Source organism: Cynocephalus volans, chromosome 1 (assembly GCF_027409185.1).
Source record: "Cynocephalus volans isolate mCynVol1 chromosome 1, mCynVol1.pri, whole genome shotgun sequence".
Lineage (NCBI taxonomy): Eukaryota > Metazoa > Chordata > Mammalia > Dermoptera > Cynocephalidae > Cynocephalus > Cynocephalus volans.
In genome coordinates, this window is record NC_084460.1 from 9,681,078 (window position 1) to 9,699,528 (window position 18,451).

General features: G+C 56.9%; 1 protein-coding gene across 6 annotated transcripts in view; it reads right to left on the reverse strand.

The window, feature by feature from the left end:
- Positions 1 to 1,009: 1,009 nt before the first annotated feature.
- RRBP1 (ribosome binding protein 1) overlaps positions 1,010 to 18,451 on the reverse strand; it is a 68,722-nt gene continuing 51,280 nt past the window's right edge. The window contains exons 8-23 of one of the 6 annotated variants that reach the window (XM_063108156.1): positions 17,551 to 17,689; positions 15,177 to 15,390; positions 12,330 to 12,420; positions 11,382 to 11,474; positions 9,305 to 9,397; positions 9,143 to 9,226; positions 8,915 to 9,004; positions 8,199 to 8,291; positions 7,671 to 7,742; positions 6,938 to 7,033; positions 6,212 to 6,295; positions 4,248 to 4,355; positions 3,399 to 3,482; positions 2,933 to 3,031; positions 2,176 to 2,319; positions 1,010 to 1,570 (exon numbers count right to left, since the gene is read on the reverse strand). In XM_063108156.1, the coding sequence (XP_062964226.1) occupies positions 1,532 to 1,570; positions 2,176 to 2,319; positions 2,933 to 3,031; positions 3,399 to 3,482; positions 4,248 to 4,355; positions 6,212 to 6,295; positions 6,938 to 7,033; positions 7,671 to 7,742; positions 8,199 to 8,291; positions 8,915 to 9,004; positions 9,143 to 9,226; positions 9,305 to 9,397; positions 11,382 to 11,474; positions 12,330 to 12,420; positions 15,177 to 15,390; positions 17,551 to 17,689 (1,623 nt within the window). In that variant the 3' untranslated portion in view covers positions 1,010 to 1,531. The remainder of the gene's footprint in view (positions 1,571 to 2,175; positions 2,320 to 2,932; positions 3,032 to 3,398; positions 3,483 to 4,247; positions 4,356 to 6,211; positions 6,296 to 6,937; positions 7,034 to 7,670; positions 7,743 to 8,198; positions 8,292 to 8,914; positions 9,005 to 9,142; positions 9,227 to 9,304; positions 9,398 to 11,381; positions 11,475 to 12,329; positions 12,421 to 15,176; positions 15,391 to 17,550; positions 17,690 to 18,451) is intronic. The other 5 variants (XM_063108164.1, XM_063108173.1, XM_063108181.1 and 2 more) reach the window with 5 other exon arrangements.

Sequence of the window (18,451 nt, forward strand, 5' to 3'; positions counted from 1 at the left end):
GGGCTCTCTTTCCTCTCCAGGGAGTTCTAGAAGGGGTATGATCGCCTCTCCTTGCCTAAACACCCTCAGTAGCTTCTACTACCTCACTGGGTTCAGCCCCTTGGCCTTCATTACTTGGCCTCAAAGTGCCATTTTGGCCTTGCCTCACACCTGTGCCTCGGCACCTGCTATCCCCTTGGCTTTGACTCCTCCTCTCTCCCCTAACATCTCCTCTAGAGAACTCCGGCTTAAGCCCCCTTCTCCAGGGAGTCTTCCCAGGATTTCCAGCACCATTCCCAACTCAGCCATTAGCACACAAGTGCCACACAGCATGGTTAGGTGGCCCAGAAAGGCACTCTGAGAGCCAGGACCCAGGAGAGCATGGCTGTGCTGAGGTCAACAGCACCCAGCTCCTGGCAGACGCCCAGTGGGGGGGATGGGGGGACACATTGAAGAAAGGAGACAAGTGGTCCCACATGCACCAGCATACTGCCCGAGGCTGGAGGCTCCTGTGACAACCACCCCCTAAGAGGAGCCACACCCTCCTCCCAAAGGGGCCTAAGCTGTGTAGCCAGTGCGCCTGACCCTGGCCCAGCCCCCTGCCTACCGGACCAAGTACTCCTGGAGCAAGCTGTGGAGACCCCAGTTTGTGGGCTACCACACTCCCCTCAGAATGCCGTCTTGCAGGACCTGCCACCCAAGAGCCCAGCGTCCCCCAGCCAGGTTTGGCCGATCAGACGCTCAGGATCCCAAGGCTTGGCAGGGAGGTGCTTCCAGAGCGCAGGCGGTGGGTACCACCCAGTGGGCACTGGGCCTGAGAGGCGGCAGACAGAGGCATTGGGGGACCAAGGAGCAGCAAGTTTCACTGCCCCCCTACACGGAGCTGCTGATCCCCAGCCTTCAGAGCTGAGAATCACACTTGTTCTCCCCCTCGAGGGGGTGGCCCCTCTTGGTTTCTCATCCTGGGCCTGACAGCCAGATATGTGGGGAGAGCCCCAGCAGAAGAGCAAACAGAGCGTGGCGCCGGGCAACGTTGGTTTAATGGCATTAACATCCAGGAGGTCCCCAGCAGTTCTAGCTGGCAACTTGTGGGGTGAGGGGCTGCGGCCTGGCTGGGCTGGGCCGTGGCCTCCAGTCTGCTGCACAGCCTCCGAGAACTCACCACCTGGGCATGCCCCACTCCCGCCCTCCCACCCCACTGGAAAAAGACAAAACAATTGCACGATGGACACACAGATCCCCAGAGTGCCCGCCTCCCAGCACGCACCGCGGGCCTGTCCTAGAGTTAGTTGATGAGGGCTTTGGCGTCTGCTCGGCGGTGGTCCAGGGCTGCTCCGGGAAATAGTGTTTATCAAATGTGACAAAGGTTCTTTTATAAAGTGGGGATCTGGAAGATCTATTTCTGTGGTTCTAAGAGACTCTTGTCTCTAATGGCTTCTCTTGGAGCTACCGGAAGTTGGGCCTGGGTAACGCTGCGTTGGTTTATTTATTTGTAAGGAATGTAAGGCATTTTGGTAAGTTGAACAGTAACTTCTTTTTCCGCAGAGGAGACTCAGACAGAGGTGCCCTCCTTTGAGCTGCTACTGTCCTCCTGCAAAATAGAGGGTAGGGTGAGGGAAAGGCTGTGCCCAGGGGCTGGGGTAGACCACCCGCCTCAGCACCCAGGGGCCTTCAGTCCCCTCCCTGGATGAACAGCCCCAAGCCACTCCAGTCACTTCAGAGAACAGGGAGCCCAGCCCAGCCCATTTGGAGAACTAGAGCCAACTCCAGGGACTGAAGGAGAGAGAGCAGGGACAGCGCAGAGGAGAGTAATGGCCTTGAGTTTGGGTGAGAAACTGGTCCTGTGGGCAGAGGGCTGGGCCAGGGGCAGGGCACTGGCTACAAAGGCTGCCGAGTTAGGACCTGGGTCAGCAGTGGGGGTCAGAGACTCACTTCCCACCGAAGGGAACCACGAAAGGGTGGGTGCTGGGCCCAGTGGGCAGGTGCCACATTAGGAAGTCTCTGTCCCCACCACCTCTGCCCAGCTGTTTCTCTTTCTTGTCCTTTTTCCCCGGGCCTCCCAAGCACCATGACCAGTCCCTCCCAGCAGCTCTGATTCCCACCCACCCTGACGTGGGACAGGACCCACTGCAGAGTGATCGAGCCATGGAGGGCATGGGAGCCAGCCCAGCGCCCTGGCATGCACAGGGCACTCACTGTTTTTTCTAACTGTTCCTGCAACTTCTTCACTGTGTCTTTCTCCTTTGCCAGCTGTTCTTGGGTTGTCTTCAAAAGCTCCTGCAGTTTGGTGGCGGCGCGCCCCAGGTCACTCGTTAACTTCTTCTCTTTTTCTAGTCTCTCCTGGGGGTCAGAGGATTGCAGGGGTTTAGCCCTCGTGTGACATGTGATAGCAGCAGGAAGGCCACCCTGGCTCTGCGCACAGGACCCAGACACCCTGGGATTGAAGCCCTCCAGGGGCATGAGGAAGATGTCTGTCTCCTGGTCACTCAGAGAAAGGCAGTGACGGTTGGGAGGAAACGGCCTGTGCTGACCATTGAATCTATGTCCTATTGTCTGCCAGCACTGGCAGTAGAACTTCCTGGGACAATGGGAACCTCTACTCTGCCATCGGAGCAGCCACCAGACATGTGGCTACAAAGTACCTAAAATGTGGCTGGTGTGACTGAAGAACCTACTTCACATTTTATATAATTTACATTTAAACAGCCACGCTGACTAGTGGCTGCCATGTAACACTGCAGGGTTAGGACCCCACTCCTTACCCTAAGTAAGGATGGATTTGCTTGAGGAGCCATCCCCACCCCTATCCCAGGTGGTGACAAGAAGCCAGGGCTGAGGGCTGGCCCAGGTGGGGTCAACTCTCTCCTTCCTGGCCCCTCTGCAAGGTCAAGGGTGGTCAGAGCCTTGGAAGCAGACTCCACAGGTCTGACTCCCGGCCAGCCCCACCCTCTACCTTCAGCTGCGAGGCTGCCTCCATTTCTGAAGACTCCAGGGGGCCGGGAGCGCGGAGCTTCTCCAGCTCCTCTTGTAACCGACTCGCCGAGGTCTGGGCCTTGTCAGAGAGAAGGGAGCAGGGGTCTGGGTGAGACACCTCACCAACGGCTGAGCGGTCAACCCCAACCAAGCCTGCTTAGGGACTAGGGTACCCCCAGCCTGAGGGTGACAGCTCAAGCCTGTGGCTAGGATGAGCAGGTCAGACCCACATGGACAAGGAGGCAGCAGAGTGACCATGAGCACCAGCCCCTCAGGAGTCCCGAGGATGCAGACCACCTCACAGCTCCCAAGGTGGTCTTCAGCCCTGCGCCCACCTGCGTGTGCCCACTGCTCCCCCACCCTGATGCCTCCGGGCCCAGCCCCACCCCAGACATGGGGGTCCGGCGGGGAGGGATGGGGCTGAGAGCCACCAGGCAGGGCCTGACCTCCTCCAACTCGGCCGTGAGCCTGTGCCGCTGTGTCTGCTCGTCCTCCAGGATGGCTTCTGTCCGCTCCAGCTGCATTTTCAGCTGTGTGCAAACACCACAAACATAACCTGGGAATCTCGCAAAGGTCCCAGGGTTCCCAGGCAGGCTGAGCACGCGGGCCCTGCCTTCTTGCTGTTTCTACAACTCCCTTGGGTCGTTTCCAATGCGCCTCCTCTGGGGGAGATGGTGCCTCAGCCTCATGTCATTGAAAGAGATGCTGACAGGGCCTCAGGCACCATTAATGAAACTCACAGGACAAGGAGGAGACCTCAGAGCCACCACACAAGGCTGGTCCCACAAGGGCGACCCCGGCAGCAGCAATGCCCGCTACCACCCTGGTGACAGCCCCTGCTTCCTGTGAGGGCTCCCATGGCTGTTACTTGGGCCAACCCTCTGCAGAGCAAATGTCCTACTAGTGACGTCCCAGCGAGGGATGTCAGTGGAGGATACAATGGAGATAAGTCCTCCCCTGTGGCTGAAGACCCCTTCCCGGGGCTGCTCCCCCGGCCCTGTAAGCACAGTCCTGAGTCACGGGCCTGTTCCTCCAGCCTCCCCCTGACCCCGCCTCCCTGGCCTCTCCGCCTGGCCACCTTCCCCACCCTCTGTTCTGCTTGACATCTGTCTCAGAACCTGGGCGATCCTCATCTGGGCGAAGTGGGGTGGGGAGGGGAGGTGGTGGCACAGTGTTGAGTGTAGTCAGAGCAGAGGCTGCAGCGGGCCCTGCGCTCCTCCTGGGGGGAAGAAGCCCATGGGAGCAGGCGGGTGGGCAGTTAGTGGCATGTCTGGGGACCGGCTCACCGCCCTAACCTCGATGGGGTCCTGCTCAGCTGGGGGGACCTCTGGGGGCGTAGCCGGGGACCCAGCTACGTCACCATCCTCTACGTGGCTCTTCATCTCACTCAACTGCTGCCTCACCTGAAACAGGGAGGGGTGGGTTTCTGCAAATACACTGCCGGTCACATGGCCACCTTGCACGCACTCACACACACAGAGCCCCCTTGGAGCACCATGGCTGCTCTCAACAGCCGAAGCCCCTACAGGGGACCTGGTTTGGTAACTGTGGCCTATGTCCAAGTCCCCACCTCTGCAGGTTTGCTGGGACAGGGGCCAGGGCCACAACAGAGTCAAACCGAGGCCTTGAGGTCAACAAGTCTCTGGGCTAATGAGACCTGTGTGCTCTGCTCAGGCCAATGGGCAGGAGCCCTTGCCGGAGCAAGGTGACCCTGGTGGACACATCCCCTGCTGGGCTAGCGGATCCAGACCGAATAGAGAGGCGGCCAACAATGCTGCCTACATTCAAGTTTCTTCAAGAATGTGGGCCACTGCTCAGAGCCCTTTCTGGGGTTTAGAAAAGATAATGAGATGACATTCTCACTTAACAAGGTCCCCACCTCTGAGCTCCATTACCAGGGGCAGATGACACGTCCGGTGGCCCCCAAGGCCACTGGGCCTCCAATTTGAAGGGAAGCAGGGTCACTCGAAAAGATAGAGTGAAAGTTCCAATCAGAGGAGGCCTGAGTGGGCCCATGGCATGAGCTCCCCAGGGGATGTGTGTGCTCTCAGGCCCCGTCCAAGAGGCCCTTGCTCTAAGGAGCAACCCCAAGTGCATGGAGCCTTCCTTTCCTCCCTCACTCCCAACAGCCACAGTTGAAAGATGATGAGAAACAGGAGGCTTCCTCGGCAGGCACCCCCAGCCTGGGCCATCCCCAGGGCCTGTCACCCAGATGAGTGGCCCTCAGACTCAGGAGACTTGGCCTGGGCAGCACTGTCCTCTAGTGTGGTGGTCCCAGGTGAGGCCCGAATGACCAAGGGGGCTCCAAGGCATTGGGAGCAGGTGCCGGGCTCAGTGGGTGCTACGGGGGGGAACACCAGCCCCATGGACCAGACCTACTGTCTCTCCTCAGAAAGCCACAGCTGCACATTTTAATTCAAAGTCTCCCAATTTCTAAATGTTAACAAGTGGTTCAAGACTTTAAAAAAGAACATGCAGATCAAACAGAACCCATCTGTGGCCTGTGACCTGTAGCAGGGAGGGGTGCTGCTTACCACCCCCAGGCCCAGCACGAGGCCCCACTGCCTCTGTAAGGCTGGGCTAAACTCACCGGGGGCTGGGACTTGGGATCAGACACCATGGCTGGAAAGCCAGGCAAGACTGGCAGGGCTCTGAGGCCCACACAGCCAGAGCCCCTCGTGCCTGTACGTGGGGCCTGATCTTCTCTCCAGCCAACCCCTGGTGCCGGCTGGGTGCTCAGGAGGCTTTCTGTGTCTGCACGCCTTTGGGGTTGACTGAACTGGTCTGAGCCATTACTCAGATGAGAAAAACCCACAGAAGGCAAGGGACTTGCTGAGAGCCACAGGGCAATGGGCAGCCAGGCCCTGAGGGATCCCCAGGCCTCCTGGTCTTGTGTTGCTGGGGGCTGCAATGTGCCTGATGCCCCCAGGTGATGCAGTGGGCTCCCAGGGAGTGCAGACCCCCAGAGCTCCCAGCCCTGCACTCCCACTGCCCTGAACGGGACCAGGCTGCTGGCGGAGATGGGTAATGGAGCATGAGCATTCTGGTCCCAGCAGCCACAGTCCCAGCTTGGAGCTTTGGGCAAACATGTAGGAAGACCCCATGACGCCTGTCCCACGCAGCTAAATCAGTGACATGGTCTCTCTCTGCTAAGCTGCATTATCTTTGAGAAGATATAAAAACACAACAGGCAAGTGCATCTCACACGCATAACCCCCACGTCACACTCCCCTGCCCCGGGAACTCCGGGCCCACCTACCAGGGTGAGCTCATGGCTCTGTTTCTGGGCTTCGCTCTTGGCTGCATCCAACTGAGATTGAGATTCTAATAAAAGTTGCCTCAACTTGGGGAGGAAAACAGAGCCGGGTGATGGGGAAAAAGAAGAGAAGAGAGAACCAGTTCTTGTGGGTTAGTTAGCAGCTCTACATAAAATCTAATACACCCATTCAACCCAAACTTGAGAAACACAGAGCAGGGAGGGTGCAGGGCTCTGCTGGGCTCCTTACAGCTAGTTTTTTTCTGAAGACTTACGAAGGATGGTATTCACTGCCTGTCTGTCTCAGGCCTTCACAAACGTTTACCCATCATCTCTTGCAAAAAATACCCAAAGTCTAAGATTAAACCAGAATTGGGGTTGCTAGGTTTTTGCTTTCTGCTTCTGAACAGTCAGAAAACAGTGCAGATTTAAACCCATTCCCCACCAGAAATTATGTCAGCAAGCCAGGCAGAGGATTCCCTTGCTGAGGGGGTAACCCAGAATGCCATGTGTTTCTCTTGGCAGGCGAGGCCAATGGTTTTTGAAACCTGCCCTGAGACACACCTCAGGTCTGACAGCCCAATGAGGTGTCTGCAAGGTTTAAATCAGACTTTCAGGCTCACGTGAAGCAGAACTGCTTCTATAGGGCAACTCTGGGGAGGACCCAGACCCCACTGGGCAGGGGCTGTGCAGAGCTGGGACCACGGTCCACGGAGTGGACGTGCTCACCCCTGCCACCTCCTTGGCGTAGTTCTGGCACTCGGCGCTGGCAGCTGCCATGTGCTTCTCCAGCTCCGCCTCCAGCTGCGAGGTGTGCTCCCTCACCTGCACGGCACGGATACACAGGCACGCCCCCACGTCAGTGGCCTCCAGCCGGCCAGCAGGGGGCACTAGCCACAGGGAATAGGGCAACGAACATCAAGTCTGACTGGCCTTGGGATAAGCAAGGGCTGTGAGACCTCTGAGGCCCACAAGCTACCAGGTACACCAAGGCCAACGAGAACCCAGTCCAGGCAAGAGAGCCCTTACTGAAAATGGTCCCCCAAGCTCCAGTGCTGCTGAGTCCTGACATGTTCTCAATCCTCAGCAGCCGGGGAGAGGACAGCTCTCAGATTTACTTGCAAAGAGGGGTATCAGGGTACCTTCTCTAAGCTCAGGGCTCACTGTGGTGTCTGAATAGAGCAGGGGTGTCACCTTGAGCACCTCCCATGATTGTGAAGGCCACAACAGAAGCCACCATTTACCAAGGCTGGGCACTTCCGCACAGGGCCTGCGGCTGGGTCTCAGGACACTCTGAGATTGTAAATGTCTCTAATTAAGGAAAAACAGTATGGACAGGATCCCTTGGCTTGAGAGAAAACAGCCTCTCTTAAGACACATGGTGGTCTCTGTAATATCCTCACTTTCAAACAGGCTCATGGGACAAGAGAAAGTAGCTGTCCAAGCAGAGCCCCGCACCTACCTGATCTGAATTTTCAAGCTCTCCTTTTAGCTTCTCTATAGTCTCTTCGAGATATTTCACTGTGACCCGTGACTACAAAGCAAGGGAAAGGCCTGTCACTCATGGGCACCTGGGGGGTGATCCCCTTCCAGGATGCATGGCTGTGTCTCCTCACAGAGACCCGAGCAGGACCAGACCGAGCTCAGGAAGCTTGAGCAGTGTCCACCCCCTTGAAGCCAAGACAGGTGCCCTGTGTCCTCCAGCAGCCTCTTCCTGGGGGGTGTGCATGGGGCCAGCATGAGCCTGGGGCATGGTCTCCTTAAGACTGAAAAGCTCAGCTGTCATTCTGTAATCACACTTTATACAGTGTCACTGAAAAACACCAACCGCGACACACAAGTCTCACAAGTGATGGAGACAGTCCTGTCGACTATCCCCCTGGCCTTTACGGAATTCCAACCCAGCTGTGTGTCTTTAGCAGGTCACACTGGACTTCTCAGGGGTGGGGCTGCGTGCCCGTGCCAGGCGCAGCCAGGGGCCCGTCTGTACCTTCTGGAGCTCCTCTTCTGTGGTGCCCACTTTGGACCTCCACACCAGCTCCTCCTCCTCAACGCTCTTCTGCAGGTCTTTGAGCATGCCCTCCTGGGGTGGGTGTGAGATGAGCACTGAGGCAGGGCCCTCCCCCCGACCCCACACCACGTGAACACACACCTGCATCTCCCTGCCGTGGCCCCTCTATGACGAATGCCAGTGCTTTCCCTATTCTGACTTCATCAGAGTCAGTGCTACGTGGGGAGGGAAGGTGGCCACCGTCCTGGAGTGGGGGCCTCTGGTGCATGCACAAATGCTGGCTGCAGGGCCACTCAGGGAAATGAGGTCTGTGACCCGAATGAGGCTATCAGGACTCTCGGCCCTGTGAGATGAGCAGCACTGGAGGGGGCTGTTCAGAGTCACCTAGCACCACTCTTAGAGTCACAAAAACGGGGCTCTCAACTACAGGCAGCCAAATGCTTCCCTGGCCCTCCCCACGACTGTCTCCCCAATCTTCCTTGTTATAGTCCCTTTACTATTCAAAGAAATGGGGCCCAGAAAGGGGAAGTGACTTGCCCTAGGTCAGTCACACAGTGTCCATAGGCTTTTCTGAAACACCGAAACACCACACTGCCTCCCGGTGCCTCCACCGCCCCAGCCCCAGAAGCTCTCCTTCCCGGCACCTCCCCAGGACGCCCAGCCAACAAGGTGCACGGGCCACTGTCACTGCTCACCGTCTCAGCCAGGATGCTGCGGTACTGGTCACACTCGGCCTGCAGAGAGTTCTGGGTCTCCTCGGCCTCCCTCAACTTTGAGGCCAGGTCCTGAGGGCAGAGGGATGAACAGGCGTCTGGTGAGCCAAACACAACAATGTCCTCTGGCTGCTCACTGAGATAATTCTGGGCACCCTCTTGTCCTGGGGGCAGAGGAGATTTGCAGGTGACAGTGGCAGCCATGCTTACCGAGGGCAGCTCCGTGGTAGCTGGTGGCTGCTTCAACAGCTTGGAGCCTTTCTCTTTGAATTCCTGCAGCCATTCGGCATAACTCTGCAACGAAACATACAAGGTGGGGCCTGGGAACGTTGCCGGGAGCAGTGGGGTCCCTGAGAGCTGCTCCCCTCCTACCTGGTGTGCAGAGACACAGAGCTCCGGGAGCAGGGCCAGCAGCACCTCCTTGGTCTGTGCCTCGGTCAGGTGGAGCTGCTTCTCCGACTCCTCCTGCAGGAGGGGCAGAGGGAGAGAGAAGGGCAGCGCTCAGCCTGGATGTTCAGGCCACCTCCCCAAGGGTGCTGAGATGCTGCGTCTCCACCCCAGGAAGGGCACATCCTCAGCTCTTCAGGGAAGGGTCAAGAACCAAAGACGATGACAAGGAGCCTTTGGGGACAGGGGCTTAACTCCAGCTGCCAGGTCCCAGCAATGCCAGCCTGAGCCAGGTGATTTTAGACTAAGCTCTAGTGGAAGGAGGATAACAGGCCAGCCCCAGGCGGCAGGTTCTGAGGCTCAACCAGCTCTCATTTTCCCAGCACACACACACACACTCTCTCTCTCTCTCTCTCTCTCTGTGTGTGTGTGTGTGTGTGTGTGTGTGTGAGAGAGTTGGGGCAGGAAGGGCGGAGGGAGGACAGTCATGGCTCCTGATGTTTTGAAAGCAAGAGCTGTGATGGGGGTGGGGCGTGAAGGCAGAGAAGTGGTGCCTCAACCAGCGGCCACCACAGTCGGGCCGGGAGACTCATCTCCAGGCGCGCTGGAGGGAAGAAGGATCAGTACTGCTTCTCTGCACAGGGGAAACCAACTCAGAGAAGATAAGGGGCTTTGCTTGGGGTCATGTTTCTCCCAAAGCACAACTGTGCATCCCTGTGCTGTGCTGGGTCAGAGCCCGCATTGGTCCTCCTCAATGTATTCCCAATCAAAGGACAAAAAAGGAAAAGGAATCAAAAAAGAACTGAGGATCATAAAGCATAGCCTAAGACCACAGTGTCCCCAGGGACAGAGAACAGGGACCCCATTGTGAGGTGGCTGCAGGGGACTTTAAATTTTATCTAATTAACTGTCCCCAGCAGACTGAACCTGCTGCCAGCCCCACCACCACCTGGGCATGGCCTAAGACCCAGGCAGCATCAGGAACACCAAGTGGGTTAGAGCGGATGGAGAGGTGCTCTGGAACGTGTACGTGGAAGATGCTTACAGATGGACGCCCAGCCTGACCACAGCCTGCCCTGAGGTCTGGACGCACACCTGAGAAGCAGACCCTTTGTGGATGAACCCAGTTATCCACAAATAATGCCTGCGGCCTACAGTGGCCCCCTGACCTCATGACCACCATTCAGGCCCTCTTGTTGTGGGAGTCCAAGGCAAGCCACAGAAGACCCAGAAGCCACCTGCTGTCTTTATCTGGTTGCATGACCACAGCACATCAGGTGACATCTCTACTCACAGCTTCTGCATTTGCCACATGGTGGCCAGATGGTCTCTGAGATCACTTCTGGGGCTTAAAGCCCAAGATTCCAGGAGTCTAATCACAGCTCTAACAGCGTGGCCCGAAGCCGGCCCTGACCATCTGCCCATCTCGGGCTCCTCATCTAATGCAACCCTCAGGCTTCCTGGCCAGCTCAGGGTTCCAGAGGCATATGGGAGCCCCAGACAGCAAGAGATGCCCGCATACCCCACCACCACCAGCACCTGGGCAGCACGAAGCATGGGACCAGTGAGGACTTGCTCACTGCTAAAGATGTCCTCCCTTTGTGACTTACTATAAGGATTACTCAAGGGACCTACTGGGCCATGACCTCAGAGCGTCAAGAAAGAAGCAGGACTATTCAGACAAAATACCACAGTTCAAAAATAACACAAAGAAAGTTTGTGAAGACAGCACGGCCTCAGGCTCACTCAGAGGGCAGCTGTGCTTGGCTCTGCACCCTCATGACAGAGGGCCCAGCAGGGAAAAATCAACCAAGAGGACACATCTTCCCTCCACCTTAAGGAAAAATGAAAGGCAGGGAGGGAATAGAGAGAAAGGCAGTGGTCCCCAAAAGGAGGAAGACACAGTGCCCTCAGGCCCTGCTGTGGAGTTATGAGGAGCTCTGGGGCCCAGGCTGTCCCGCATGCAGCTGGCATAGCTTCCGTCTGTGGTTAGACCAGTCAGGTGCTGTTAATTGAGTCTTGGCATGACTAGGGAGCGTCTGCAGACGGCCGGGGCTCTGACCTTGGCCTGGCTCAGGGAGCGCAGCTTCTCCTCGCAGGCCCTCTCGGCCAAGGCCAGCGCCTCCATCGCCTTCCAGTTCTTCTCTCGGAGGTCCTGGGGGGAGACATGAGGGAGGTCAGCGGCCCACACCAGGCAGCTGCTGACATGTTCCCCACGAGCTGCCTCAAGCCAGTCTCAGCAAAGGCAGGGCTTGGAGAACCCCCAACCTCACTCCAGACCCCACAGGGGACCTGCAAAGGGACAAATGCCCTTCCCTCAACCCATGCCCATGTGGCCTCTCCTGGATATCACTTAACACAAGACCAAGGTGCCACAGCATGATATGGGGGTGACTGTGGCACAGGGGCATGGAGAGGCAAGCACCTTTCCTCTAGTCGGCGGGGGAGAGGGGTTGGGTCAGCCTGCCTCCTCAGAGAAAAGAGGTTCCTGCCACCAAACAGTGAGCACCGACCCCCCTGGCCAGCTCCCTTGGGAAGCTGTGGTCTCCACAGGCAGGAGCAGACAGGCGGCCAGCCCCAGCTCTGTGAGGAGGGCAGGCAGGGAGGATGAGGCCGAGGCCCCCACGGCTCTGCACATGAGACGCGCACAGCTGGCATATCACCTGCCCGGCTTCTATACCCCTTCCTCCTGCACCAACCTCTCCGCTCGGGGTGACCAGGTGACCCAGGCCAGGCCAACCGCATACTGTGTCCCCATCACAGGGACTGGCTCCACGCTTGGGCACGTGACACAAGCTGATCCAAGGGCAGTCGGCTCCAGGACTTTGAGGATGGACCCCAGGGGAAGGCAGGCCTTCTGCCGTGAACAGCAGCACGGTGGGCCATGGAGCAGGAACACCCAGGCAGGTCCCACTCAAAAAGAGCCTTTGGGCAGCCTCGGAGGCGCCCCGGCTGGCCTGTGCTGTCCTGGCCCCCTCTCCTGCCGCCCCCCCCCACCCCTGACACTCACATTGTTCTTCACCTTCTGCTGCTCCACAGCCTCCTTGAGCTCAGTGGCCTCCTTCTCCAGACCCGACACCTGGGACTCCAGCTCCTTGAGGCTGAGGGGACACAGCAAGGTCAAGGTCACTGCCCAGGTTCCGAGGGTCCACAGCTCTCATCTCTGGGGCTCTCTTCCTCTGCCCAGGGCCCAAACTGGCCCAAGGCCCCGTTCTGTTGAGGAGCACCTGTGAGGCTGAGCCACTCGGCCGGGGACAGTCCCCTTCCTCTGCTCCCACCTTGCAGGGTGCGGCCTCAGGGAAGCCTGAGCAGCTGCCTCAGCCCCTCCTCCCTCTTATCCAGAGTGCCCAGGGGCCAGGGAGAGGACCCCAGAGGCTGTCACCAGAGTCCCACTTGGTGACACTGGCCACTGGGACTGGAGGAGGCCAGAGAGGCTGCAGTGAACAACGTAGGTTGGGCCCCATGCAGTCGTGTGTCCAGAATTTTCTTTATTGTAGTGAACTGAGCCCCTTTGCCTGACATGCAGCTCCTACTAGACCCGCTCCTGCCCTATCACACAGAACACGTCAGCTGGCCCTTCTCCACAGTCACACCTGGCCTTCGGAAGAGCTGGACTGGCCCTTCTCAGTAGACACCCGAGCTAAAAACTCATGGTCACTGTCACCATTGCTCTTGGCAGCTCACAATGGGCCACGACTCCCCACTGAGTATGATGGACCATCCTTTGCCCAAAACCTTAGTCTGCTGAGACCCAAGGGCTCCTGCCATCAGTTCTGTGCCCTGGGATCTGAGGAACTGGCCCTGAGATGACACCCAGATGCCATGTGACCAGCGAGATGCAGAGACCCAGTGGGTTCGTCCACCCTCACAATCCAGAAAGTGAGGGGTTGACACTGCTGCAGAATTGCATGAGTGGCTCTGAGGATAAGCTGCAAAAGGACACTTTTGGACATGGAAATTTGGAACAGATGGGAGAGGAGCCAGGATATGTCAAATCTAACGTCCAGAAGTGGTCAATGGTGACTTGAATCAGAGCAACTCGGGCCACACTGAGAGGCAGGGAAGAAGCCCCCACAGGCCACCAGCCTGGGGAAGGCAAGGTGTGGTCTGGCCACTGCCAGCCAGATGGGGACATATGTATTTGTATTTCTAACTGTAGGCCATGGTCAAAACCTTTACGAACAACACCATTATAGCACACACTAACACTGAACATGATCTCAGCATGGGCCACGCTGGCTGTCCCGGCTACCCTGTCTGGTAATGGACTCTGGCCACAGCACAGCCTCACATTTTTATCCTATAGTTTGCATTTGGCTTTGAAGATAGCTGTTGGCATCTTGGGTGTTGGTCTGAGACTCACAGAACCTTGACCCCACCACCCTCAAAGCTCCACTGGGACCTTCAAAGATGCCCCTCACCACTTTCTTCTCACAGCCCTGTGTCATGCAACAGGCTCCTCCAGCAGACCATCCCAAGAGCAACCCCAAAAGAACACAACCCGGAGGAGGAAGAGTCACAGGCCAGTGGCAAGGAAACTCTGACAATCATCCCTCTCGCAGCTGCTGCCCGAGTTCCAAAATGTTTGGGGCTGAATCACTCTTCTCTACTCCAGAACAGGATGGCCCAGCCAAGACACAATTTGCAGATAAACCATTTGAAAAGGAAATTAAAAAACCAATACACATCTGCATGATGCAAGAAATTAAAATCGACCCTATCTGCAAAACATGACTTAGTTATCCTAGTAATTCTTTGTGTGATCCAAGAATCGGATCTTAAAATTCAAAATCAAAAACAAAGACGTCTACCCCAACAAATACCATGAGAAATGAAGTTTGCTGGTGCTTTCTGGGAAAGGAAGGTGGAAAGGGTTTGGTTATGGGTCTTCCACAAGGCATTTTGGGCTTTCTGGGCATCTGGCTTCCTTCCCCAGGCCCCAAACCAGAGCCCAATGCCAGTGAACATGGGCTGTGGCTTGGGGAGCTGCATCTGATAAGATGCACACAGGCAGGTGACTCTTTTGTGATGGCCTAGGACATATCTGACCATGTGCGAGGGTATGGAGGACAACTTCCACGCCTCTCCTCCATGTGGCTGCTATATGGACTCCCGGCCACGGCAGCCAGGACCCACCTCCCGAGCTTGTGGGCATCTGCTCATGGACATATGCCCCAGAGGTGATGGTCACAAGGACTCTGGCCTCCAACTTGAACTGCCCTACCAAGGTGTTGGCTCCGGCCTTAGCAACAGCAACCATTAGCAACAGCAAACAGTCCCCAGGCATGGCCTGGCACTGTTGCTGCTGACACTGAGGGAAAACAAGGTCTCGCCAGCAGTGAAGTCACTTCATGGACGAAGGAAAAAACTCTGCGATGCCATCAGCTCTAAAATGCACCAATGTCCCAAACCTGTGGTCCAGCAAAAAGCCAGGGCAACATCCCAGGTCTCCATTCTGGTTGTGCAGCCATTTTTCCTATTTGGTTTACTGACCTTAGTCCCTAAAATCCCTCGCCTTGTAGACATGGAGCGAACCTTCTGACAGCCAGTCCTTCCCAATGAAGAGATGGGTGGATGGATGGATGCAGGCGGCAGGAGGTCCGCCCACCCCTCTGAGGCACTTGCCACTCTCTACACAGTTTTGCTCCTTGAGAGTGGGCAAGAGCTCTTTGCAAGGCTGCCTTCTTCCCTGCCTAGGCCTGTTCCCTGTCCTCAAAGTCACTGGAGGAACGGGGGAAGGGATGGGGCCTCTGTAAGGGGACTCAAGCAGCCTGCTGACAGCCCAGGGGTTGTCGGCTGCACAGGCTGAGGCAGAAGACAGTGGGTAAGGAGCCTGCAGCCCTCCCTGTCAGCTTACCGAGCCTGCTGCTGCTCGGCCTCCGCTTGGCTGGCCTGGGCGTCCTGGGTGTCCCGGGCCTGGCCTGCCTCCAGCAGAGCCTCGATGGACCGGATTCTCTCCGAGAGCTGTGAGTTCTCTGCCCTGGCCTCCTTGAGCTGCCCGTGGAGACCGCTCATCTCCTCACACTTGCTCTTCACCTCTGCTTCAGAGGACTGTAACTTGCTGTGCAGCTCTGCACCAGAAGAGACACAAGAGAGAAAGCTGGGGACTGGAAATGCGGGGATGGACACCGCACCCACTGCCCCTCCTTCCCCAGCACACGTGGGGCACCCAGGGCTCCCTCTGCCACCTCCTGTGTGTGCCTGGGGGTCTCAAGACACACTTCTGACCACTGGGGCTTCTTATTGACTAGGGAAGAAAGTCACACACTGGTGTCATTATTGAGGACCATTAGGGTAGAATGAAATGCCCTCAGACCACTAATGAAAAGTGATAGAAATCTAAAGTGGATTTTAGTTGAAGTTTCTAAAGACTCATTCTCTAGAAGACTCTCATAAAAGCTTACATCAAGGGCAAGGGTGATGCGGCCAGAAATTCTTTAGGAAGTGACTGTAGACACCACTGGTCCATACCTTCCCTACCTCCCTGCCTGGGTCCCCCTCCTCTCCCAGGCCTCTCAGTGCTGGCAGGGCCTGCCTTGGGCCCCCTTCTCCTCTTGATGTGTCCTCCTCCCCAGGTGACCTCAGATAGTCCCATGGCTCTAAGTGTCACCAGCATGCCTATGACATGCACTCCCCCCCAGGCCTGATCTCATCCCAGCTCCAGGCTCTGCTGCCTGCCACTTCCAAATGAAGCTCTAATTAGGTAATTCAAACTCAGCATTCTTGACCCCCCAAGGGTCTCCTCATCCTGGCTGCTCTGTTTTCCTCTTGCCTCCACCTCTCGCCCAATGTCCAACCCTGTGGATTCCACATCCACCACCTGCTAAATCTTTCTCCTCCTCACCAGCACCCTCTGTGGTCACCTGAGCCAAGCCCTGGTACCTGGGACCTGGACAACTGTGAGAGCCTCATCCCTGGTCTCCCTGGGCCACTCCTGCCCACTATGGTCCATTCCCTGCCCAGCACCAACAGTGTACAGGCAAATGAGATCACGTCATTCCCCTGCCCTACTGCTTCCTATCATGCTTTACACAGTACCCAAACTCCTCCAAGAGAGGGAGACGGGGCCCTGCCCATCTCGCCCCACACCAGCCACCAGACTTCTCATTCCAGCTCCACTCGTTAACCTTGTTTCTTGTATAGGCCAAATTTAAGTTCATTGTCCTCTCAGGGCCTGTGCTGGCTGGCCCCTTCCACCATTCAGATCTAGGCTTAAACAACCCCTCCTGCCTCAAGAGAGGCCTCCATGACTACCCCAGCCCTCTGGAGCAGGGGCCAGCATCTGGGCCACAGGCCACCCCATCCCGAATGCCTGTTGCTATAAATGAAGCTTTGTTCCAACATAGCCAGGTCTGTTTGTTACACACTGCTCGGGGCTGCTTTAGCCCACAGCAGCACAGCTGAGTAGTTGTGACAGAGACCGTCCAGCCCACAAAGCCACAGGTACTTACCACCTGTCCCTTCACAGCAGCAATGTTTGCCAGCCCTGCCCTGGCTTAAGACCCTGTGTGGAGGGCACTGCTGTGTGGTCGTGTCCTGGCACTGCTGCTGCACTCCTGGCAGCCCTGTGCCCACAGCAGTACTCAGCCCACAGCAGTCACTCAGGAAGTACTGGTGAGCCAGTGACTGCCCAGCTCTCACCAGCACTGTCTGCCCCCTTTCTGCAGAGGCCCTCGGCACCCTATCCTTGCCACCCTCTCCATGAAGCACAGGGGGACCAACAGGCCCCACCTTCCAAACCTGGCTTGGCCTCTTGGACTGACTGAGCCAGAAGAGCAGAAAGGCCCAGAATAAACACACTTTCAGTTGAGACCAGCTATAACCTCAGGGCTGCCTGGCCTCACCCGCAGTCATAGGGTTCCATGGGCATGAAGGAAGGTAGGGCCCCAGCTTGGGAGGGGGGTGATGTACACGCCCCAACATACCCATGCCCAGCCCTCACAGGTCCCGCCCCTGAGCTCAGCCCTCACAGGCTCCACCCTCCGTGCCCAAGGGACAGTGTGCTACTGGCCTGACCCCGTGCCTCCAGCTGGTCCCAACAGGACGTGTAGTTCCTGCCTCTTTGACTTTCTGAGGGGCACAGTGAGGGATCTGTGCTGGCTTCTCATCAACAGGGCTGGCACACTGAGTTCTGGCCCTGGCAGTGGGGCTGGGAGGGTGCACAGACCGCCCCCTGCACAGGCCATCTGGGACCTTCCCAGAGCTGAGTGTCACCGCGACGCCACCCTCACCCGCTATCTGCTGCTGCTGCTCCTGGGCCTTCTCGGCATCCGCCTGGAGGCTGGCGTGGCTGGTCTGCGTGCGGCACAGCTCCCGGCTGACCTCATCCAGGCGCTTCTGCAGAGCTTCCTCACTCTCCTTGTGAGACGCCTGCAGGGGGCACAGAGAGAAGGGCCATGAAGAGAGCAGGAGGTGGGCCCCTCAGTAGCGGTGAGGTCAGGACAAAGCTCTATATACTGACCATGCTACACCTACCAAAGCCCTGTGTGGTCTCTGGTTTGTCTATGCAAGAAGGAACTTTATTCCTTAATGCTCTGCAATCTGCACAAAATTCACCCCAGCCAACATTCTTTCAGAGAGAAGCAGCTACCAGGGACCTAAACTCACTTCCCACTTCTTTGGGTTTCGATACTTTTACATTCTCAAGTGATTCAAGAATGCGTGCTTGTTGCAAAGATACCCATTCAGAGTACACTAGCGAAGCTTCCCATGTGGCCCTCTGTTCCTTCCCCAGAGGCAGACAGTTGGGTGGGCTGCTGCCCGCAGCTCTAGATGCTTCCTCGCACACATGTGGGGCAGATGATCCAGATCCTTCTATGTAGCAGTTCTCTTAGTTCTTTCACTTAATCTTAGGTTGAACCTCGTATTAGTCTGCTTCTGTTGCTTATAACAAAATGCTTTGAAACTGGGTGGGTAATTTATAAAGAAAACAAAATTTATTGTTTAGAGTTTCTGAGGCTGAGAAGGCCAAAGTCCAGGGAGCATAGCTGGTGAAGGCCTTGGTGGTGGCGACAGTGATGCAGGGTATCACATCGCAGAATGGTGGAGCAGACAGTAGCCTCCGCTTACACTCTCCTTTTAAAGCCCTCAGAACCACTCCTCCAACCACCATTATTAATCCATTCACTACTT